The 25,038-nt window shown below is 47.0% G+C and overlaps 1 protein-coding gene across 2 annotated transcripts; it reads left to right on the top strand.

Annotated features, from left to right (window-relative positions):
- Positions 1-13: 13 nt before the first annotated feature.
- On the top strand, positions 14-24,609 carry CD84 (CD84 molecule). Of its 2 annotated transcripts, XM_086693092.1 has the most exons (9): positions 35-218; positions 10,933-11,068; positions 11,343-11,690; positions 17,816-18,067; positions 18,436-18,555; positions 19,206-19,238; positions 20,522-20,619; positions 21,269-21,328; positions 23,252-24,609. In XM_086693092.1, exons 2-9 carry the CDS (start codon positions 11,059-11,061, stop codon positions 23,315-23,317), a joined length of 987 nt encoding a protein of 328 aa, XP_086549218.1. In that variant the 5' UTR covers positions 35-218; positions 10,933-11,058; the 3' UTR covers positions 23,318-24,609. The 2 variants fall into 2 exon arrangements, with proteins under 2 accessions (XP_086549217.1, XP_086549218.1); XM_086693091.1 differs by lacking the exon at positions 10,933-11,068 and having other exon boundaries at positions 14-218.
- Positions 24,610-25,038: the final 429 nt, after the last annotated feature.

Genomic DNA, 25,038 nt, shown 5'->3' with positions numbered 1-25,038 from the left:
CGATGGGAAAAAAATTATCATCGTAATACATGGGCCAGTGTTTCCCCAATCCGCTAGCTCACACTTCCTTTCTTAGTCGGGGCTATAAACCGAGCAAGGGAACTTCACGTGAAACTGTCTCTTTGCCGGAGGAACGCCTTCCTGTCCACATATGATTACACGCTGGAAGAAGATGGGTCAGCACTACCTGTGGACCTTGCTCCTTTGCCTGCAAACCTGTGAGTTCTGACCTTTGTTGGTGCCCTTCCTAGACTTCCATTAAGTTTGAGAAATCGCCCTTGAGGAAGACTTTGACTTGCCCTCTTGGTCTATGTTAGTGCGCACACCCTGGGTCTCAAAAGGTATCCAACTGGCTGGGGAGAGACCTAGGATCCAAACGTAACTGTCCTTCAGCTTTAGAGTTTATATTTCTGAATTTTATCTGTGCCCAGTGTCCAACGGTTTGAGACAAACCCCTCTGCTCCAGAGCGACAGCACTTGGTAAGCCCACCCAGAAAGCCATCTAAAACCTGGAATAACTTAAAAGCATTTCTTTTTGGCCTTAGATTCTGGTGCATGGTTTTTGACAGAGGTGTGCCCTTCCCGGGGATGTGTCCTTGCCCCCCCAGGTTAGAGTAATGCATGCTCATAATTATCATCGTGGACACTTTATCTCTCTTAGCTCCCTTTGTTTTCAAAGCACATTCAGAACTATTATTATTCTGCTTCTGTCCTCCAAAACCGTCTAAAATAAATGAGGAAGAGACTGGTATTTCCATTTTGCAAGTAAGTTAGATCTCAAAAAAGAAATGGAGAACTCGAAATACTGTTTTTCTTACCTCCGGCTTAACAGTAACCTACAAGGACACATGAATATTTGTTGTTGTTAGTACAAAGAAAACTATGCAACATTAACACAGCTCTGGGAGTGTCTTGTCATTGCCTGTATTTTCTCATTAAATTCAAACAATAGCCTTCTGTATATAAAAATTGACTATGCTCGACATTTCTATTATTCTATTTTTTTTTTTTTGAGAGAGAGAGAGAGAGAGAGAAAGAGAGCTCACGTGCACATGTGTACCTGTGTGAGCAGGGGAAGGGCAGGCGTAGGGGGAGAGAGAATTCCAAGGCAGAGCCCAATGCGGGACTCGATGTCACGACCCTGAGATCACGACCTGAGCCAAAATCAAGAGTCAGACACTTAACCGACTGAACTATCCAGGTACCCCTGATGACATTTCTAAATCTACATATAGTCTCTCCTACCCCCTTGGGAAAATGGACGAGCAAATTCCTGGCATGTGTTAGAACACAGAGAATCTGGTGGGTTGGGATTTCCTAAAAAGGTAGAAATCAATACACTTTGCTCTCTCTGGTTCCTTTGACCATTTAAAACTGTGGCTCCTTTCATTTGAGCTCCATGGAGATCGCCACTACCAGGAATAGATATTGTTAATCCCGTTGCATACAAAAAAAGTATAAGCTAAGATCAGATTAAACAATGCACCTAAAGTTTCACAGCCTGAAATTTATAAGGCTTGAAAGGGACAGTGGTTCTTCCATTCCCAGAGCCAGAGATCTTTCTGCTACCCTCTTTCTGGCCTCCTCTCATTAAGTTTTCAACGTCTTTAAAAAAAATTTTTTTTTAATGTTTATTTATTTTTGAGAGAGACAGAGTGCAAGCCGGGGAAGGGCAAAGAGAGAGGGAGACACAGCCTCCTAAGCAGGGCTCCAGGCCCCGAGCTGGCAGCCCAGAGCCTGACGTGGGGTTTGAACCCACAAACTATGAGATCACGACCTGAGCCAAAGTCGGACACTTAACCGACCGAGCTGCCCTGGAGCCTCAAGTTTTCAATTTCTTGATGCTCTTTGAAGTGCTCGCAGATTTACTGTGATCCCTATCAAAATACCCAGAGCATGTTTCCCAGAACTAGGATAAACGATCCTAAAATTCAGACGGAACCACAAAAGACCCCCAAGAGGCAGAGCAATCTTGAAAAAGAAAGAGTGCTGGAGACATCACAATCCCTGAGTTATCCTACAAAGCTGTAGTAATCAAGACAGTATGATACTGGCACAAAAGTAGACACATAGATGAATGGAAGAGAGTAGAGAGCCCAGAAATAAACCAATGATTATATGGTCAATTAATTTTCAACAAAGGAGGCAAGAATATGCCATTAAAAAAAAAGAATGTTCTTCAACGAATGGTACTGGGGGAACCGGACAGCCACATGCAAAAGAACGAAACTGGACCACTTTCTAGCATCATATACAAAAATAAACTCAAAATGGATTAAAGACCTAACTGTGTGATAAGAAACCATAACAATCCTAGAAGAGAGCACAGGCTGTAATTCTGCAACATGGGCCATAGCAACGTTTTTCTAGATATCTCTTCTGAGGCACAGGCAACAAAAAGCAAACATAAACTATGTGGACTGCGTGAAAAGAAAAGCCTTTTGCACAGCGAAGGAAACCGTCGAGAAAACTAAAAGACAACCTGCTGAATGGAAGAAGGTGCTCGCAAATGACACATGCAAAAGATTCCTCTGAAATCACTGAAATAAAAGAAGTCTGAGCAGGCAAACTCATGACTCTTCCATGTTGGAAAACTTTTCTCAAAGAACCAAGACTCACAGTCTTATGCTTCAAATGCCACTCTCTCATCATGACTTGTGACTATGATCCTGACTGACTCTGCACGTGTCTAGCCACCCACCCTCTTGGGTAGAAGGTGGAAAAGTCCCCCACTTCTGCTCCGTGCCCCTTTCCTTCTCTGTGTTCTTTCTCGTGCTCTTTTAATTCTTCCTTTTCTCTACACTTGCTTTAGTTTCTTCAACCCCTCACCCACCTTGCCTTTCCTGCCCTCCAGCGATAATAGTAATAACTAATCACTTATGGATCATTGCTCTACATTGTCTATAGGTATTATTTAGCTTAATCCCCACAATAGCATACGAGACGAGTATTATCCATACCCCAACTTTGCAGATGAAACCCAGAAAACTAGAGATCGTTTAGCCAAAGCGTGGAGGAAGTAGGATTTGAACTCCAAAGTCTTTAGACTGAACCACTGAACAAGACTGCCTTTGCCCACTTTGACGCTGACACGGAAGAAAATACTGCCCCCACTGTTGATCGTGATTGCATTTTGGGACTTGTCAGTGGAGAGTGGTGATTTATTCCCGCAAAGACAGGAGTATTCAGGCAGAGAATGGGGCTGGTGGGCAAGTCTTTGACAATAAACAGAAGTGTAGGCAGGCCACTGAGGCAGAATATCCAAGGAAATGACCATATCCAGACATGGTTCAAGTACCAGTCATATCCATATGATGTGAGTTGACTCAAATTAGCTTCTTCAAAGTAAACAAAGAGAGAGGCTGCTAACTTTCCCAAGGTCTCATGGCTGTCCAATATCAACAAGGTCTTGATGTCCTGTCGAACGTATAATACAGTGAGTGGGAGCATTCCAGAAGTCGATAGTTAGAAGTCTAAGAGGTGAGTGGACCCACTGGGTATCTATCTGTCCACAGATAAGTCCCAACCATCATCCTGGGGGTTAGACACAAGACTTTGTGGCTGGAGAGTCCTGTAAGATCCCACTGGTCACTAGTCCAGAGTCCTTGTAGAGAGCGACTTTTGAGATAAAGATAAAGCCTCTGTTCTAGAAAGAGGTTTGGGTAGGTTGTTGCCAAAATCAGAAAGGCTTCCAAAGCAGAAGCCCAGTTATAGAAAAGAAAAAAATATGTATGGGGGAAACTGGATATCAAGATATCAGCTCAAAAATCCAGTTTCCAAATAGAAGCTGGGAAGCTGCATCTGTGTGCCAACACGAAACTAAGAGGAGGCGGCCTGATGCACTGAGGCATGAGATCAGCATGGTGACTGACCAAGCAGCCAACGTGTCTTCACAATGGGAGCTCCAAGTTCAGTGCTAAGCCACCCAGGCTATTCAGGTGTTTCCTGAATCAAATCTTTCCTGTCCTGAACCTTAGAGACAAATGAACCTGCAAATCTGGGGTTACTAGGCTTACCTATGCGGATGCTAGAAAAGAAAGAGGTATGAGCGATCAGTTGGGGGACAGATGTTGGTGGCACGAGGCACCCATATTTTCTTCATTATACTCAACTTTTGATTGTACGCCACAGAGGCAAGTGGTGATAGGACAGTGGTTGGCCAGGATCCCAACCCGGGTTTGAGAACTTGTGTGCATGTTTGTTTTCATTTGTTTGTTTTGAAGAAATGGATCAAGTCAACCCAGACCTCAAAGAAGATGACAGAAAGTAAAAAGAATCCAGCCGACAATAGTAGAGTATCGTGTGGGGGTGTCGGTTCCTTTTCTTAAAGCCTCGTGACCGAGGACCTGCCACCCTCATGGAGAATGACACAAAACTGGCTGCTCAACCCTTTGCTTCCTCTCTGGTCTCTGCTTCCCTTCACTCAGTGTAATCTGCTGGAGCGCACTCTCTTCCAGGGGCTGTAGGGCGCAGCCACCTCCAGCCCCCCTTCCGGGGCTGCAAAATCGGGGGGGGGGGTTCTCCCCCGACTTATTGATCTAGGAGAGGCAGTGGGTGGGAGGAGAGGAGGGGATGGTTAGTTAGAGCCCAAAAAAGCCCAAGAAATGCTTATTTGAAGGATCCTGGAGATGCCAGGGCACGCAGATAGGCGTTAGGCAACAGCACACTCTTCCTCGTTGCTGCTTTCGGTGGCAGCTCTGTGCTGGCTTTCTCCAACGTGTCTCCTTGTCCCTTTGGAGTTGCCTGGGGTGTTATTTTCATCCCTGTAACCACAGCTCTTTGCTTGATATAACAAACGCATACAAGCGCCTGCTATATGCCAGGCATTGTTCTCAGAAATTTCCAAACATTAACTCATTTAACCCTTGTAACACATCTACGGGGTAAGTGCCACTAGTCGCTTCATTTTAAAGCTGATAAAACTGGGGCACAGAGAGGTTGCTCACTTTCCCAGGGTCTCATGGCTGTCCAGGACTCTAGGCTCAGGCAGTCTGGTTTTTCTTCGTTAAGGGGACCCCCAAGCCCACACCCCAGGGTTCCAGCCTTTTCTTGCCTTTGCTTCTCCTGTAGTATTGCTATGCTCTCCCCTCCCTTCTGTGGTCTGGTGTATGAAGTCAGGAAGTCACCCTCATCGAGAGATGTTGTAAATACGGGTCACCTCTTCTTCACTGGCCTCCCAAGGCTGGTCAGCAACCCCTTTATCCTTTTAATCAATGTGTTACCGACTCTCTGGGATGTTCCTTATAGTAACACTTCCTCAACATTTTTACATTCATCGAAATAATAATGGCAACTACCATTTATGTGTCCCAGGCATTAAACAGAGTACACATCTTCGCAATTGCATTTAATAATTATCCACATTTTAGGGGTGCCCGGGTGGTCCGACTTCAACTCAGTTCATGCCCTCACGGTTCGTGAGTTCAAGCCCCACGCCGGGCTCTGTGCTGACAGCCCAGAGCCTGGAGCCTGCTTCGGATTCTGTGTCTCCCACTCTCTCTGCCCCTCCCCTGCTCGCACTCTGTCTCTCTCTCTCTCTCAAAAATAAATAAACATTAAAAAATTTTTCAAAATAATTATCCACATTTTAGAGGTAAGGAAACTAAGAGAATTTCAATAATTTTCTCAACATAGCACAGCTAGGTTCAGATAGACTGGATTCAACACCCGTGCTCCCAATATTTACATTTAGCTAGACCCGCCCTCCCCTCTTTCCTCTTAGCAGGTGGCCATACCTTCTACATTTCTAAAGAGATGCAGGCTATCGAGCGTGGCTATCTTCTCTTTTATCCTCTCTACTCCAAAATGTCTGCTATGTATTTAGCACCTGTGGGTGCCCCCAAACAATTCTGTGAGGTGGGTATTTTTACATCCCATCTTGTAGCAAACGATAAGGGTCTCAGTAAATGTCAGGGATTGAACTTGAATACAGCCCCACCTGGCTCAAACCTGTGTTCCCTCCACCCCCCCAAGCGGCCTCTCTTCCACCCCCACACCTACAACAATATACGAAATGCCCCGCCCTTTCAGGTATCATCTCCTTTTTCCACACTAAGACATGACCCTCCTCTGATTGAAAACCTCGGCATTTCCACTGCCCACCATTTCCATTCCACCTTTCGTTCAACGGCAAGTGTTAGTGGTCTGTGTCTCTGCACTGTCCCGGGTCTGGGGATTTGAGGGTAAAGTCCCTGCACTCAGGTCATTCACAGCATCCAGAAACACACACAGGTTCACGACTGCCACATAACAGGGCACACATACCGTGAAGGGAAAACACAGAGCTTCAGAGAGCCCATGAGTAGGAAGGAACACCCAACCTAGAGTGGGGCCGATCGGGGAAATCTTCTTCTTTATGTGAAGACTCTTTGTCATCTTCTTCTCTACCACCTACCCCAACTAATCTCTTCTCTTCTTTTTTTTTTTTTTTTTAGATAAAATTGGTATATAGCATTATATAAGTTCCAAGGGTACAACACTATGATTTGACATCCGTATACACTACAAAGTATCACCACCAGAACTCTAGTTACTGTCCATCACCGTGTCGTTGACCTTCACCCATTTTGCCCACCCTCCAACCCTTTATGGGAACCATCAATCTGTTCTCTATATCAATGAGTTTGTTTTTGTAGTATTTGTTTTGTTGTTGTTTTGTTTTTTTTTTTTAGATTTAATATACGAGTGCAGCTGTACGGTATTGGTCTTTCTCTGACTTACTTCACTTAGCATAATACCCTCAAGGTCCATCCATTGCAGACGGCAAGATTTCATTCTTGTTTATGGCTGGGTAGTAACCCATCACCATTCATATCCATTGATGGACAATTAGATTATTTCCCTATCTTGGCTATTGTAAGTAATGCTGCAATGAACAGAGGGGTGCATATATCTTGTTTGAATCAGCGCTTTCATATTCTTCAGCTAAATACCCAGGAGTGGAATAGCTGGACCGTATGGTAGTTCCCATTCTTAATTTCTTGAGGAATCCCCATACTGTTTTCTATAAAGGCTACACCAGTTTACATTCCCACCAACAGTGTATGAGGGTTCCCTTCTCTCTTCTTCTTCAGCACGTGTTATTTCTTGTCTTTTTGATAATAGCCATTCTAATAGATGTGGTTTTGATTTGCTCTTCCCTGATGATTGGTGATGTTGAACATCTTTTCACGTACCTATGGCCATCTATGTCTTCTTTGGAAAAGTCTCTATTCAGATTCTCCGACCATTTTTTAGTCAGATTGTTTGTTTTTTTCATTGTTGAGTTGTATGAGTTCTTTATATATACTAGATATTAACCCCCTAGGAGATATATGATTTGTAAATACCTTCTTGCATTAGTGGGTTTCCTTTGTGTTTTGATGATGGTTTCCTTCACTGTGCAGCAGCTTTTTAATTCTAGGTAGTTCCATTTGTTTATTTTTCCTTTTGTTTCCTTTGCCTTTGGTGTTGCATTCACAAATACATCACTCAGGCTGATTTCAAGGAACTTGCCACGTATGTTTCCTTCTAGGTTTTATGGTTTCAGGTCTTGCATCCAAGACTTCGATCCATTTTGAGTTCATCTTTATGGTATAAAATAGTGGTCCAGTTTCATTCTTTTGTGTGTGGCTGTTCAGTTTTCCCAGCATCATTTATTGAGGAGATTGTCCTGTCTCTATTATATGTCCTTGGTTTCTTTGTCCGAAATTAATTGACCATATACATGTAGACACCTCTTCTATTTTAAGACAAAAATCAAATAAATTAGTTTTACCTAATTCTGTAGCTACCATTCTATTTTATCCCCTTTCTTTCATGATCAGGATTTTCCACTTTTTACCACTTATTCTATTCTCAGTCCTCTAGACTCTGGCCTCCAGTTGAATCATCTTACTTGCACTACATTCTTAAAGGCCATCCACAACCTGCTAGTGGACAAAGCCAAGGTCTATTTTCAGTCTTTATTCCACTTGAACACTCGGAATCACTAAACATCTGTTCTTGAGACTCTTTCTCCTCTCGGGTTCCATGATACTGTCCAGTATTGGTGCCTCTCTTGCCACTTGGTCTATTTAGGTTTTTTTGGTAGTGCCTCCTCTATGGCTGTGAGCACTGTTCACAAAGCAACCTTGGACTTCAGCCTTACTCTTCCTGAGTGGCTCACCTCTCCTTCCATCCCTTCCTCTTTGCGGATGATTCCCAAACCACATAGATTTCAGTTTAATGGCAAGTGACAGTTCTCAAAAAGAAGGGCGGCTTAAAGAAAGAAGTTTATTTCTTGCTCATCTGAAAAAGTCTGGAGCTGACAGCTCCATTGACTGAATCGTTGACAAAGTTGTGAGGGATACTTTTTCAGCCTTCCTGATCCACTGTCCTCAGCACTTGGCTTCCTCTTCTTGATACAAAATGTGTGTCTAAGATCCGGCTGTCATAACATCCCAGCCTGCAAGAAGCAAGGAAGAGATGGAGAGAGCAAAACGCCCTCTTCTTAAAGACACAGAAGTCGTATACGACACTTCCACTCTCATCCCCTTGACCTGAACTTAGTCATATGACCAAAGTTAGCTAGCAGAGCACCGGGCAATGTAACCTTTATCCTGAATGACCATATCCCCTGCTAAAAATTAGGCATTCTCTTGCTAAGAATGAGGGAGAGAACACATATTGGAAATGACGGGCAGATTCTGCCATAGTCCCCAGGCAATACTTTGAGCCCATTCTCCTTCCTTACCTTCCATCCTTCCAACTACTTACTGAGATGGTCCACCATCATCTCAAATTCAACACTTCTGACACTAAATCTGTTTTCTCCTTTGGACTTTTTTCCAGCATAAACTTAGCGTTCCAGTATCTATCAGTTTTCACTGACACAAAGTAGATGCCCACAAACATATTGTTGAGCGGTTGAATTCTCTCAGATTCCTCCTTATTCCTTGCCTTTCTTTGCGTTATCTCTCAAATTCCGCACTTCCTTTCCGTTCGCATTTTCACTCTCAGGTTCATGTGCAGATGGCTACCATGGCCTCCAAGATGGTCTCTCAAGCCCAGCTTCTCTTTCCTCTTATTCTTCCTACACATCATTACCGTAGTACTAGGACGCAAAAATATCATTTTAATCTTCATTCTCAAAAACTTTAATAGTTCCCCTCTGTGGTATAAGCTGCCTCATATCTAAACCAGATATATATCTCCACCTTATCTCTTTCTACTCCGTTATGCAAATCCATATTCATGCAACCCACACGCATGTTTTTCTGCTTCAGAACTTTTATTCAGGGCCCAAAGACCTGAGACACCCACCCTTCCCCTTTTTATGCAGTAAAATTCTATTCCCTCTTTCAAGGTCCTCCTCAAATTCTGCTTTCTCTAAAAGGTTTTCCCTAACCTCTGTAGCTCAGTGATCTCTCCCTTCTTTAGATTCCTACTGTAATTACTGTCTCTACATTCACTTGAATTTACCATTTACTACCTCATTTTTCAAAGGAGAGTTATGTGTATCTGTGTGTCTGTGATCTGGTTTGCTGATCACTAATTAGGTAGCACAGGTTCTAGGGTTATTATTTCCATTCTACGGATGAAGCAACCGAGACCCAGAAAGGTTTTGTGACTTTGTGAAGGTTGTCCGGCTGATAAGCTGCAGTGCCAGCTCCTACATCTTCAGCCTCCTTATCTTTCCACTCTGTGCGGTGCACGGTGGCCACCTCTCTGAGACCACAGCTGGAGGGTCTGAAGGTGGCAGAGGCCGCGTCGGGTGCGTGTGTGAGCCCTGGGCCTTTCCTTAGCGAGCCTGGGATCCTCACCAGCTCCACCTACCTACCTGTGCGCCTGCCTCATCACCATATGATACACCGGCATCACTTCCGGAGCAACTTGCTCTGGGGGCGAAATCGTGTTTGAAAAACAGCATCACACACCCTCCACTCTGTGGTGGCACAATTACCATGAACTCTAGCCCTGGCTCGTCTTCACAAACTGCCTCCACACTCCTGGGGTTGGAAGAGAGAAACCACATCCTGTTCTCACATGTAACTGGAATCTACAGACCAGACGAGCACTTGGGTGCGAGGGCTTGACTTTAAAAAGGCCATGGGATATCTGGCCCCAAGTGCACAACCCGGTGCAACATGGAGACATCCGCGCCCTTGTTCAAATCATATTACGATTTCAAGGTTGGGGCGCCTGGGCAGCCCCACTGGTTGAGCGTCCAACTCTTGATTCCGGCTCAAGTCATGATCCCAGGGTCGTGGGATTGAGTCCCGATTCTCTCTCCCTCCCTCCCTCTGCCTCTCTCCCCAGCTCATGATCTCTTTCTCTAAAATAAAAAGACAACAAGGAAAATCATAATGAAGAGAAAATACATCGACAGGACTGGACTGCATTTATGGAAAGAATGGATGTATAGGCGGAGCCTCACAGCTCAAATCTGTATTGTTCGAGAGCCCACTAAATATTTTGTATCTGAGCATCTGTGGGTGTCTGATCAACACTGATCTCTTCCTTTAACTGTAAAAAAGAACAGGAACTTTATCAATTTTTACTCGCCACTGTATCCCCCAGCTCCTTACATTATGGTCAGCAAACATGGGTATTGTAAATGTAATTAATGAATACCTGCTGTAGTATCTAGAATAAAGCTGACTTTGAATAAATACATGCATTCGTTCACAAATGTATGAATGAATAAATGAATTTTGCTTACTTCAGAAGTGGTTCCCAGAGATTCCAGGCAACACAGAGGTGAATTCCATTTATTAATTCATTCCACGAATATTTTCTAAGCACCCACTCACTACATGTCATGGACTCTTCCAGAGACTGGAGATTTAGAAGTGAACAAAAAAGACCTCCCCCTATCACCAGCCTGGGGAATATTTACTCCAGAGCCTCTAAAGCCCTCTCTGCCAGTATCTTCCCAGAATAAAGGCATAAATGTAACTTTTTTTTTTGCAGAGACCACAGCAGCCAGGCTCTTGTGTCACCTCTTCCGTCCTTGGCAATATGATCTGGGGAAAGAAAGACATTTAATTCTCGAACCTTCTGGAGGTTTATGGTCGTCATCCCTCAAATCTCTTAGAGATGTGGGTCTGTAAGTCTAGACAAACGTTTCTGATGAAATAGATCCCTTGAAACTCACTGGAAACTTAGTTTTTGAATGAGAACCCTTTAGCCAATTTAGCCATCATAACATTATATGCAGAGTAGAATATCTAAAAAAAAAAGAAAAAAAAAAAGGAAGAAAAACTTCCAGAAGCTGGATGAGCTGTATCTGGGGCGGATCCTCAGGGAGGTTCAAGTCTGGGGAGATAGGGAATTCCCAAAGGTACAGTCAGATGGCTATGGTTTTCTTTGTATGTCCCCAGGTCTGGAAGCAGCTGGGAGTGACACAGACATCCGGCCGGTGACTGGGATCCTGGGGGAGTCGGTCACTTTCCCCCTAAACATCCAACAACCACAGCAAGTTATCAACATCGCTTGGAATTCTGAGACGTCTGTTGCTTTCGTCACGCCAGGAGACCCAGGAACAGCACCCAAAGTCACTGTGACCCACCAACATTACAATGACCGAATAAATGTCTCCCGCCAGAACTACAACCTGGAGATCAGTAATCTGGGGGTGGAAGATTCGGGCATCTACAGGGCTGACGTAAATCTGAAGATGGCTGAAACGACGGTCACAACCACCAGGCGTTACAACCTGCAAGTCTATCGTAAGTTGCAAGTTGCGGGAGCCCAGGGGGCTTGTTTTGTTTTGCAAATTTGCTGTCTATAGAAGGCCTTCATTTCTGACAATTGGCTTCCCTAAATCTTTTTGCCCTTGTACATGCTTGTGTAAACACATCAATGCTAACAAAAAGGAGGTGCCTTTTCTTATTTCTAGCCACGGAATCTTCAATCAGCGGTTTGTCCCATGGGCCTGATTTTTCTTTCCTATAAAATGTGACTAATCATACTAGTCACTTCCCACAGTCACTGAGAGGATCAAGGGAGATAGGGCATGGAAAGTACTCTTTTTTTTCTTTTTTTAAAGTGTTTATTTATTTTTGAGAGAGAGAAAGACAGAAACAGAGAGTGGAGGGGTGGGTGCAGAGAGAGAAGGAGACACAGAATCTGAAGGAGGCTCCAGGCTCTGAGCCATCAGCACAGACCCCGACGTGGGGCTCAAGCTCACAGACCGCGAGATCATGACCTCAGCCGAAGTCGGATGCTCAACGGACTGAGCTACCCAGGCGCCCCACCTTTTGGTCTTCATAGGTCATTGTAACTTCTTTTTAATGCTTATTTTTGAGGTGGGGAAGGGGCAGAGAGAGAGGGGGACAGAGGATCCTAAGCAGGCTCTGTGCTGACGGCAGCAAGCCTGATGTGAGGCTCGAACTCATGAGCCGTGAGATCGTGACCTGAACCGAAGTCAAATGCCGGAAAGTACTTTAAAAAAAAAACAACACACACTTTTTATTTTAAAATAAGTGTAGATGCATTGCGAGGTGTAAGGAACTGTACCGGAAGGTTCTGTGTGCCCTTCACCCAGCCTCTCCCAGTGGTAACATCTGACACAATTGTGATACGATATCAAAACCAGGAAGCTGACAATGTACATCTATGGAGCCTATTCACGTGTGAGTATACGCGTAGCTTGCACCGGGCAACCGCTATCACGGTGAAGGTACTTAACTGTACCATGGCGACAAGACTCCCTCAGTCCTTCCTGGTCATCCCTCCCCAACTCCTGGGAGATGCCCATCCCTTCCTCCCATCTATCCTTCTGTTATTTCACGAATGTTACAGAGATGGACCTCGTGTGGCATGTGTGCTTTTGAGATTGGTTGTTTTTTCGCTCAGCATAATGTACTTCTGAGTCATCCTAATTATTGCAGGCCTCAATGGTTTATATCTGTTTATTGCTGGATAGTATTCCCTTGTATGGATGTACTAGGTTGGTTCACCATTCCATCGATCAAGGGACATTTTAGTCGATTCCACTTTGGAACGATTACGAACACAGCGGCCATGCACATTCACGTACAAGTTTCTGCATGAAACAAGTTTGTGTTTCTCCGGGATAAATGCCCAAGAATGAAAACATATGGTAAATCCATTTTTCTTTTTTTTTTTTTTTTCTTTAAAAAATGTTTATTGTGACACGGGGCGCCTGGGTGGCTCAGTCGGTAAAGCGTCCGACTTCAGCTCAGGTCGTGATCTCAGGGCTCCCGAGTTCACGTTTCGGATTCTGTCTCCCTGCTTCGGATTCTGTCTCCCTCTCTCTCTGCCCTTCCCCCGCTGGCTCTGGCTCTCACTTGCTCTCAAAAATAAATAAACATTAAAAAAATTTATTTTGATAAAATATACGTAACACTTAATATTTTAACCATTTTTAAGTGTACTGTTCAGTAACATTACCTACATTCACAGTGCTGTACAACCACCGCCATTAGCGTCTCCAGAACTTTCTTCTCTCTTTTAAATCGCTCTATTTTTAAGAGAAGTTTAAGGTTCAGAGAAGAACTGAGTAGGAAGTACAGGGAACTCCCATACGCACCTTGCCCTCCCGGCACACACACATGACCTCCCCACCCCCCACCCCCAGCACATACACATGACTTCCCCACCCCCCACCCCTGGCACACACACATTACCTCCCCCATGATCAGCATCCCCACCAGCGGTGCATTTGTTACAGTGAAAACGTACATAAAGTCATCATCACCACCCAAAGTCCAAAGTTTACATCAGGGTTCACTCTTGGTGTGGTACATGTGACTCTTGAGTATTCGAAATGTGGTGAGCCCAAAGTGAGATGTACTATAAGTGTAAAATGCACGCCAGATTTCCAAGTCTCAGCACCAAAAAAAGAAGCTAAGATACCTCATTAATAATTTTTATGTTGGTTAGCGGTTAAGATAACATTTCGGCTATATTAGGTTAAGGAAAATACGTTACTAAAATTAATATAATTTATTTTCACTATTAATGTGACTGTTAGAAACATTTTAATTACAAAAGTGATTCCCTTTTACAGTGAATTACAATAGTTTTGTTTCTATTGAGCAGCCGTAATTTCTAGCCTGCATCATACTTGAGCCATGTCTCAAGGATTTCACCATCCACCTGCTCACGGCAGAAGAACACAGACATGTGGCTAAGCCACACTGTGATAGATAGATACCATTCAGGTATATAGTTAAGCCACCGAATTCAAGTTCCATAAAGGCGGGGACTTTGTATATGAAGTCCATCCCTGTATCCCTAGCACCTACCCTGTCAGGCACATGGTGGGTGCTTCAGAAATATGTGTTCAATGAAAGAATGAATGACGCATAATAAATCCCAGGTCCCAACACAGTGGCGGACAATTGTAAGTGCTCAATTCATACAGCATGATTGACTCAGGTTGTATCCGGATGGAAGGCATAGTGGAAAGGGCATCAATGCTGACATTGTATCTCTTGCCAGTTGTGTGACTTCAGCCAAGTTGTTTACCCTCTCTGGGCTTCCATGTGCTCATCTGTAGAATGTAGCTTATAACAGGTGTGATTAAATGAGAGAGCTCCTGGGATAGCCCATGCCTTACAGTTGATGCCTAATGACTAGTCATTACTAACTTTTTAACCCTTAGTCCTTATTTTAAATTCTAATTATGAAGGGCTTCCTAGACGGAGGAGGCTCTGGATTGGGCACGCGTAACACAGTCAAAGAACCGCACCCTGCCGTGGACACTTTAGAAAATATCTGGTTCATTCAAGAACTTTGGTTGGGAAACTAAAGAGGGTGTTCAATTTCAAGACGTTTGTTTTCATCTTTTTATGTTTAGTTTTACCCACTCGATCTTTGGAAGGTATTATGCCACCTGCGGTTAGGACAGACCACGGGAAAGTCTCGGAGAAAGTCAGATTGCCCACATACCAAAATCTGTACCTTTTAGGGAGGTAGCTGAGCAGATGAAGAGAAGGGAACTGACATTTATTGAACTCTCTGTGTCTGGCATTCTACCACTGAATTTTTAAAAATATAGAGAAATCACACATATTTAGGCAATATATGCACAGAGAGAAAGACAATACAGTGCATTGCAACTCTTCCTTCTCCAAGGCAGTCATTGTTGCTAGTTGATTTTGATTTTCCCATAGATAATTAATGTAGATGGATAGATAGATGATAGATAGATAGATAGACAGACATTTGGGTGTTAGAGTGTTCTTTCTTTCTTTCTTTTTTAATTTTTTAATTTTTTTCAATATATGAAATTTATTGTCAAATTGGTTTCCATACAACACCCAGTGCTCATCCCAAAAGTAGAGTGTTCTTTATATACAATAGCTCATTCAGTCCTCACAACAAACAACACTGGCAGGAACAAAGCATCCTCGTGTTGTAAATGACAGAGTGAAGGTTCAGCGAAGCTGTATGTGTCCTCACTCTAGAAAGCAGTAGAGCCTGGTTAGACACGGGTCTCCAGTGGCTTTCCCACTCGCGACCACAGCTCTGACCTCTGCCCAGCAGCTTGGTTCTGGTAACCTCTCTGTTCCTGCTGAAAAAAAAAAACGAGATAGGCTCTTATTCATTACCAGTCCTCCCCACTTCAACACCCAGCAAAAAAATTTAAAAAATGGTCTTTCTAAAAATAAGTAAATACCAAGCAGAGACTTCAACATTCTTGTAAATCAAGTTTCTAAAGACACACACACACACACACACACACACACACACGCTTATTTTTTTGCTGTATACATCTGTATCTGTCACCTTTATAGCTCATCAAGGTTACTTCAAACTCGTTGGGAGTTTTTTCATAAGTCACCACTAATTCTGCTTTGGAATAGACCCCTCTGAGAGGACCCCTCTGCTTAGGACCAGGGTTTCTGGTGAGGTTGGAGTAAGAAGCCTTTACAACTTCTTACTTCCCATATTCTCCCTCACATGCACAGACAACTTTAGAAACACCACATGAATTAGAAAGCTACATGCTGGTTCCTTCTGAGCCCTTCCCACGTGACTATGGTGGAAAGAAAAAACCTAGCACCGCAGCTTGGCCAAGCATGAACTAAATTTACCAACTCTGAATGTGGGCGTTTTCTTATCTGCTGGTAAAAGAGAGAAGATCTTCCCCCTTCCTTCTGCTGGCCCCAGATAGCTCTTACTTCAAACCAAATATAAATTGTTCTTCAGTTAACCCTTTCCTAGCCTACAACTTGTACAGTTTACCTTTCGAGTGCTTTGGTAAAAACATTTTTTTTTTTTTTTTTTTTTTTTTTTTAGTGAACTTTTTAAAGAGATTGTAACTGGAGGGCACTTGTTGGGATGAGCACTGGGTGTTGTATGGAAACCAATTTGTCAATAAATTATATTAAAAATAAATAAAAATAAAAGAGGCGTACAGTCAACTCCCCCCAAAAAAGAGAGAGAGGCTGTAACTTTTCACCATGGGCACTTTGAAACAAAACAAAACAACTTAATGAAAATACACCAGAAAACAGAGTAAAAAAACCTCTTTAAATGCTTATTTCTTTTGAGAGAGAGGAAGTGTGAGTTGGGGAGGGACAGAGAGAGAGAGAGAGAAAGAGAGAGAGAGAGAGAATCCCAAGCAGGCTACTCACTGTCAGCACAGAACCCAACTCGGGGCTCAATCCCACAGACTGTGAGATCGTAACCTGAGCCGAAATCAAGAGTCGGTTGCTTAACAGACTGAGCCACCCAGGTGCCCCCCCAAATGGTTTTAAAGACTGTTTCGTGCAGTGGGGTGCTGATAAATGTTCAGCGGGTTCTCGATGGCCCGTATGTGCGTGCTCACACGCAGAGATTTTATTGACACAGAGGATGTGCGACACACAATTTCATAAATGATAATAAAATATACAGGAGTCTTTATTGTAAATCCCATAGAGCCAATTATATTTGCAGATGCTTTCACAGATTTTTCCTGGACATTTATGCCACTCAACCTACGTTGCAATCGATGAAGAAGCCAACAGGAATATTGGTTGGTATTTTCGTTACACTAACCGATGAGGAAAAAGTGATTCAACAAACTCATTACAGAGCTTCACTTGCACATCGATGTGAGCAACTTCTGAATTGGATAACCGTTCTCAGACGCCGGAAGAAGATTTCCTCGTTTTTTGGTGCTGTTCACAATGTAACGGCTGCAGACTGGAGGCATTTTTCAGCCGAATCTGCTTTAGTAATCCTTCTACTGTTTTCTTCAGTCCAGAGTGACCATCAGCAACGCAGTCGGCCCAGCCCAAGTTTGTAACCTTGGCCAATTTCTGCGGTGTAAATATTCCCATTGCGCGTGGCTCATGTTAAGACAGGCAGAATTGGGAAGACTTTGTAAAGCGTGACAAAAGACAGATACGACAGATGTGAGTAACTTTAAAAGCACAGATAATTGTAATTGTCCAAAAAAATACAAAGCGGTGAGTTTTGAGTATGTATTAGCTTTTTTAAAAAATGCAATGTAGTTCTTTGTAAGTTTTTATAATTTAATTTTTCATGATGGCTGTGTTTAACCGCCCTCTTGAAAAAATTTCTGGGGGCGCCTCGGTGGCTTAAGTCGGTTAAGCGTCCAACTTCGACTCAGGTCATGATCTCATGGTTCGCGAGTTCGAGCCCCCCACTGGGCTCTGTGCTGACATCTCGGAGCCTGGAGCCTGCTTCGGATTCTGCGTCTCCCTCTCTCCGTGTCCCTCCCCCGCTCCCACTCTCTCTCTCTCTCTCTCTCAAAAATAAATAAACATTAAAAACATTTTAAAAACATTTCTGAAGATTTAACAGTTGGCTCTCACAGGCTGGTATAGGCCGGCTCCAGCTTACTACGGACACATGCTTTTTCCCCTCCCAGGTCGGCTTGGGAAGCCAAAGATTACTCAGAGTTTAATGGCATCTGTCAACAGCACCTGTAATGTCACACTGACGTGTTCTGTGGAAGAGGAAGAAAGGAATGTCACATACAGTTGGAGCCCCTTGGGGAAAGAGGGTAATGTCGTTCGAATCTTCCAGACCCCTGACAACCAAGAGCTGACTTACACGTGTACAGCCTGGAACCCTGTCAGCAACAGCTCCGACTCCATCTTGGCCCGACAGCTCTGTGCAGGTGAACAGCTCTGTCCCTCTCTCCTTAGCCTCCGAGCGGCGAGGCCTCAACTGGGCCTCGTTCCCCAGCGGAGTGTCCCTCCCTCACGCCAGGCCCGGTCTCCAGGGACATCTCCCCCCAGGAGGACCTGGCAAAGAGCCCAAAGCTGTCCGAGATAGGCCAGGCACTTGGGGTGTTCTGGAGGTCGCCCCCGCTTGGCCCTCTGATTCCGTGTCTAATCCTGACCTTCGATAGCAGAAAGGAGAGTTTCCCTTGGAGTTTGGCACCCCCCCCGGAGGGGACCCCATTTTTTATAGTGCCCCTGAGTGGGGGCAAGCCCGTGGGCCTATTTCCTGAGAGCCAAGTCTCCTTGTGTCTTCTGTTTCCAGACGCGGCAGCAGGCCTCCGTCCCCGCCACACTGGGCTGCTGAGCGGGCTGGCCGTGCTCTTTCTGTTTGTTGTCATTGTGCCTTCAGTGCTTCTGTGCCTTCTGAACAAAAGAGGACAAGGTAAGATTTTTCCAGAAGGTAAAGTGTGGAAACGCACCTTCCTTCTTCCTGGGGCTGGAGTCATTTATCCAAGGTGGTGTGGAGAGGTCCTCTGTTCCAGGGGACCTGCCTTCCTCTGAGCCCCACCCCACCACCTCCAGTGATGACCCCTCGTCCTGGATGCCAGTGCCCTGAGTGCGCTTCAGAATCTCTTCCTGAGGTCGCCGGTATCTGGTGGGCTCAGAATTTGGGTTTGAGTTGAGTACTGCAGTTAAGAGGCTGTGCTTCACGGGATAGGTGTCTTTACCTCTCTGGCTCAGTGCTGTCAACACGTGAAATGAGATCTGAACTAGAGGGTTTCCAGGGTCACTTCCAATTCCATTTTGTCTATGACCTTTGGAGAGTCGTTGAGGGACATGTACTAACTTTGCATTCCATGGTCATCACTAGGTACCTCTGGATCCTTCTGGATCCTTCTGTGAGTGTGCCATTCGCAATTCAGAAACCCTGATCTTGGGGTCCTAGAGGATCATTATACCCTCCTGTGCCTCCCAACCCCACCATCTCCCGAAACCTTCCTTCCCCACCAATCCTAATAACAAGCCTGGATGTAGAGAGGCCCCACCTCTGCCTCCATGTTCCTTGACTCTCCTTTGGGTCTGATTCCTTAGGTTCCTACCTGAAGACCTCCAGGAAGAACTCTGGTAAGTTCTCAGCCACGCAGTTCCCCCTGGATGACAACTGGGAGAGATGAGTTCACGGCAGATTGCTTAAGACTCAGCTTCTGCTTTGCAGACAGTCTGGGCGGAAGGTCCCAGGTGCGCTGGAGTATGAAGGCCCGAGATTCTGGCCATCTCTTTTTTTTTTTTTTTTTTTTTAATTAAAAAAAAATTTTTTTTTTCAACGTTTTTTTATTTATTTTTGGGACAGAGAGAGACAGAGCATGAACGGGGGAGGGGCAGAGAGAGAGGGAGACACAGAATCGGAAACAGGCTCCAGGCTCCGAGCCATCAGCCCAGAGCCTGACGCGGGGCTCGAACTCACGGACCGCGAGATCGTGACCTGGCTGAAGTCGGACGCTTAACCGACTGCGCCACCCAGGCGCCCCTGGCCATCTTTTTTTAACTTCACCGTGAAGTGTTCCAAGGAGAGGAACACACTGGGGTGAATGCCTTTAACAGCTCAGGAATTCTTAAGAGTAGGGACTGGTCTCTCCCGTCTTTGCCTCTCCGTGGCCTCACACACAGCCCGGAGCACAGAGAGAGCTTAGGAAGTGTTTGACCGTGTAGATCTATCAAGCGACCATGCGTGGATTTTTGTTGTTTATTTATTGGGGGGGGGGCAGGGGAGGGGCAGAGAGAGGGAGGGAGACAGAGGATCTGCAGTGGGCTCTGGGCTGAGAACGGAGAGCCTCATGCAGGGCTTGAACTTAGGAAGCGCAGGATCATGACCTGGGCCAGAGTTGGACGCTTAACCCACTGAGCCACCCCGGGGCCCTACAACAACGCATGTTTATAGAGTGTCTTCTATGTGCTTAACATTGTGGTGGTAACAGTGAAGGAGTCCAAAACAGTGTCTAACTAGAGAGAATCAATCTGGTTGAAGAACCAAGACCTCACGGGAAGAGGCAATTGGCCAGCCAGGCGGTCAGCACGAAGTGCCAGAGACGCCCTGGGAGGAGGAGGTCCTCTGCCTGCCCACTCGGGGCTGGGAGAATGTCGTCAGCCTAATGTGGACCCTAGAGCAGGCAGGGTCCCCACGGAGCCCTGGGTGAGCGAGGCCCGGGCCAGTGCCTCCCACAACACATGAAATCCCCAGAAGACAGAGAGGCAGTCCAAGGACCCGAGCATCCGTCTCAGGACAGTGGGAGCCATTTGACCCTTTAGGGCTTTATTTCTTTATCCGAAAAAGAGAACGTTACAATAGCTCATCTCTAGACTCCAGCCACCTGTCACACCCTGCGCTCCTCTGTTTATTTGTGACACAGATGCCATCTCTAGGAAAACGATATACGCTTACGTCATGGTCACGAGAGATGCCCCACCAGCAGAGGGCAGAATCTATGATGAAATCCCCCAGTCCAAGGTGAGCTGATACTATTCATGGGCCACTCCTCCCCACCCCTCCACCACCACCCCCAGGAAAAGGAGTCGGGGAACAACAGGCCAAGGATCTGGAGTCTCCAACCAAGAATCGTCATGTCAGGAAATTGATGCCAGGAGCCCCTCTACGAGGACAGGAACATGGCCAACTGTCACCCCATGGCGGCCTCCAGGGCTGGAGGCCATCAGCTTCCACATGGGGGCCTGGCTGTGGGTGAGGCCAGAGGCTTCCTTAGGGATGGCACACCTTCCATGGGGGACCTGGTGTGAGGTGAGGGCTACTAGGTGGCCACTGGCACAGGAACAGGGGGCTAAGGGGCCTCCAAGGGCACAGAACTGAAAGGTCCCCTTGAACTCAACTTCCTGTTCTGGCTGCAGCACAGCCCCTCCTCCCATTGGCCATTCACCCGCCTGCCCCTCCCTCACCTCCCCATACCCGGCCCTGACCCTCTCCGACCGCTGGATGGAACCAGAGCTGAGGCGGGGGTTGGGGGCCGTGAGAGGCTTGGGGGTTGGGGGTGGCTGACTAGTGACATGGGAGCAGGGGGCAGGAGGCGGGGCAGAAGCAGGAAGGGGAACTCGAGAGGTTTTCGCCTGGGCCCCTCACTGAGGGGAAGATGGGTGTTTTACAGGAGCGCCCTGCCAAGGAGGAGCCCGTGAACGGGATTTATTCCACACTGCAGTCTGAGAAGGTGAATCCTTGTGTTTTTATTTCTGTGGTCCCGTGTTCCGGCCACTCTGCTGAACCCTGCCCACCCCACCAGGGGCCAGCGGGTTCCCTCGGTCCCCTTCTCTGTACTTCCCGAGACTAAGTGCCCAGGGCCTTGGTCTGCAGGTATCTCATGCATGAGTCCTGCTCCCCAGGTCCACGGCCATCCGACAGCCGGCCTGCGTGTACATGCAGGAGCCTCTGAACTCTGGTGTGGAAACGCCAGCCTCTAGAGCACCTGGGGCCATACCAGCTCACAGGGTAAAAATTAGAGAAACCAGGTGCCCCCCTCTGGACAGACACAGACCCACACCAGTCACCCAGACCGGCAAGTAGAACACAGGCTGAATTTCAGTTCCACATTCCCTACATCCGGTGGACTTTTACAGCATGCAACCCGTACAACAATCTGCGACGGAGCAGTGACACTCACAGGGCCCCGGGCCTCAGTGTCCTGCTCTGGAACACACAAAGAGGAAAGGGAGGTCCTGTGCTGTGACAGGACTTCCAGTCTGGGGGATGTCACTGTCTGAGGATCCTTTTTCGCTATAGTCAGAAGGACAGATTAGAGGTCTCTTGGCGAATCAAATGTTTTGTTAGTGTGGCTGTTGAGCAGCTGGGCAAAATCATCGTAAGAGATCCGTATGAACCCGGGGAGTCTAGGGGGAAGGGAGAAGAGTGAGGCAATGAGAACAAATCAAGAGCGGGAGGAAATATTAGGAAATTGGCTACAGTGGATCGGGAGTAAGAATTAAGCGCTGAACCGGTAGGGCATCTGGGAGTTTGCAAGAGAACTCCGTGCACGGGTCAGTTGGGGTGTAAAGATAAGCCGGTGTCCTGGAGAATGAGACAGAAGGACCTCTTCTTCCTCAGTGCTCAGGAGCAGGAAGGAGGGAGGGGGAAGTGAAGGGGCGACTGAGGAAAGAAGGAGGGAAGGGGAAGGAGAAGCGGGCAGTGAGGGGCAGGGTGGCCGCCTGTTTGAGCCGGGATCGGAAGGACAGCGGAAGGACACGGGCGATGATATGGGCCAGGACAGGTCAGAGGAATCGATCAGGGCTTCCCGGCTGGGGGCATCTTGAAGCGTGTCCTCTGGACCAGGTGGATGGAGGTTAGGAATTGGTCCCTATGTCCTTTGAAAATTCTTTTTTCCTCCTGGGCCCGCTTTATTTGGGAGTGGGCTGGGGAGGGCTGCGGGTCTGCCGGGCCCAAAGCAGAGCTCACACCTGCCAGTTCCACACTGGAGCACTCTCACCGTGGCCTTAGTCCCACGCACGGCTCACTTCCCTTGAGAACACGGGACCCTTCACGGACCAGACAGTAGGGGAGGTCGGTGGTCAGAATGTCAGGACTAAGGGCCCGTGCCATGTTCTCTTGGGGGATCTGGGGGGGGGGGTGCCAGTGCGGGAGTGGGGAGTCCTGGGAACCCCCGGTGGCGAAGCCGCCAGCCCCAAGCCCAAGCCCTACCCCCAAGGCTAAGACTCCGCCAGCCGGTGGGAAGGTTGCCTGCAGAGCTCCCTGCCATCAGACCACAGGACACTAGTGGCAGTGACCCTCCGCTGTGTGAGGTGCAATTCTGGGGGTTCAGAAGGAGCTGGCGCTCCGCTGAGAACCAGGAATACTGGTAGTTTGAGCCTACGATCAAAATCCGAGCGAATACCCCCATTCCCGCCTGCTGCTTTTGTGTGGGCCACGCGCTTGATTGCACAAGGGCTTCCGAGAGGGAGACTGGAGCAGAGGCAAGGGACCCAGCAAAGGGCAGAGCCCTGCTGGCCCAGATTCCGCCAGCACCAGGGAAACGGAGGCACCTCCCTGTGCCCTCTACAGAACCGTCCTGGGTGCCGCCCGGGGCTGGGGTTCCCCAGCGGCAGCTCACGGTTAACCTGTCGCTCCATCTCCTCGTACGCAGATGGGGAAGACCAGCACTCAGGACGGCAAACCTCCTGGGACTTCAACCTATGAAAATGTGATCTAGGCTCCTGGACGGCATTCACTCTACGGACACTGAGCTTCCCACATCATGTGTTCCAGCAGATGGCCCAGACCCAGACTCCCTCTGTTCGGATCTTACCTGGAGATAGCAAACCATCACCCCAATACGGGACTTTTCGTGACTGGAGGTGATGACCCTTCCCAGCAACCCCATAGGTAGAAAGGATTGATGTTTCGCGCACCGCCTGGGACGCCCTGACCACGCTCAGTGTCCGGGAGGGGCCCCGGTGCACGGCCTCCACGGTCCACACAGCACCTTGGGCAAATTAGGCAAAAACCCCCTTTTCCGGAGGCGGATACAGCCCCTCCCAAGTGTGTGGCTTGACGAGCAGAGGGTGGGCTGCATTTCAGCCTCCGCTTGCCCCTCTGCCCGGGAACTTTGTGCAGGGGACAGCTGGCTGGACCAGCCCAACCAACCACATGTGACGGTGTCGCCTGGGAAGCCATTGGAGGGGTAGCTGTCCACTGTGCAGACGCACCCTCCAAATGGAGTGTTGGAAAGTGGTCTTTCTGTAGGGACGAGGTGGTCAGGGCATATTTCTTCAGGCTGTACTTCAGAAGCCTCTTCAGCTTTTCTTTCTAGCCAAGCTTTCCACGTGACTGGGCGCTTGAGTGCCCAGAAATTAACATTATTCTAGGGGTATCCACGAGCGTGTTCCTGGATGAGATTAACATTTGGATTGGTAGACCGAGTAAAGTAGGTTAATCCCCACTCCAGTATGGGCGCCCATCACCAAATCCATCAAGAGCCTGGGTAGAAGAAGGCAGAGTAAAGGAGAATTCGTTCTCTCTGCCTGACCGTCTTGGAGCTGGGACATCAGTGCTCCTGCCCTAGGGTTTGGATTTGGATTTGGACTGGAGCTTTCACCGTGAGCTCTCCAGCTGGCTGACTGCAGACCTGGGGATTTCTCAGTCTTCATCACCACACAAGCCAGCTCCTTGTTGTATATATCGCTTTCCTGTTGGTCCCGTTTCTCTGCAGAGCCAGACTAACACCTATTCCAAGCAGCGTCAGCAAGAAGAGACCATACCCAGTATCCTACTGGCCAAAAGGAATTGACTGGCTATATTTCTGGCACTTTAGGAGAACTGAGTACAACCCAACCATCGAAACGATCTCCAGTCAAATTAATCATGGCTTTTTAAAACTCCTTTCCCCCCTTGGTCCTCAGTTCTTTCTGCCCCACAGCATACGTCATTATTTGTTTCCCTCCACACTGTATACGCTTAAGGGCAGGATCCATGACGTCATGACATTAAAGAGTGACCACGAGAGATGAGAGCGTCAGTCACTCGTGCATCCACCGCCCCAAACACCATGCCTTGGGCCCTGATGTGAATAAATGCGACTGAATAGGATTGAAAATGACCGGCCAGCTCAAATGGAAGGTACGTGTTGCAGGTGTGGATAGACGGAAGCCAATACGCATGGCGGCATCCGATCATGGCAAGCGTTAAATGTCAGAAGGCAGACGTCAGTGTACGGCCATGGGGGTGGCGGGGAGACTTTCAGAGTTAGACCAACGTACACATGAACTGAAGGAGTGAACCAGGTGTGAGGTGAGAGGCAGTCACCCTAGGGAGACACGTGAAGGAAGAAATAAAGAGACTTGTCCTAAGGATGGAGAAGCCCCAAAGTGACATTCAACGGACCCTAAAATAGAAGCATGTCTCACCTTCACCTGAGTTGAGGGACCCCTCCTG

Source organism: Puma concolor, chromosome E4, assembly GCF_028749965.1.
Source record: "Puma concolor isolate L17-30 chromosome E4, mPumCon1.1.hap2, whole genome shotgun sequence".
Lineage (NCBI taxonomy): Eukaryota > Metazoa > Chordata > Mammalia > Carnivora > Felidae > Puma > Puma concolor.
The sequence above is the reverse complement of the archived record's forward strand: the minus strand, read 5'-3'. Positions and strand labels throughout refer to the sequence as shown.

Excerpts from the sequence above, each read along its gene's own strand:
- CD84 (XM_086693091.1), top strand. The coding sequence starts at position 152 with ATGATTACACGCTGGAAGAAGATGGGTCAGCACTACCTGTGGACCTTG. Across the intron at positions 11,691-17,815 it reads TTACAACCTGCAAGTCTATC|GTCGGCTTGGGAAGCCAAAG; the intron begins GTAAGTTGCAAG and ends TTCCCCTCCCAG. Across the intron at positions 19,239-20,521 it reads GACCTCCAGGAAGAACTCTG|ATGCCATCTCTAGGAAAACG; the intron begins GTAAGTTCTCAG and ends TTTGTGACACAG.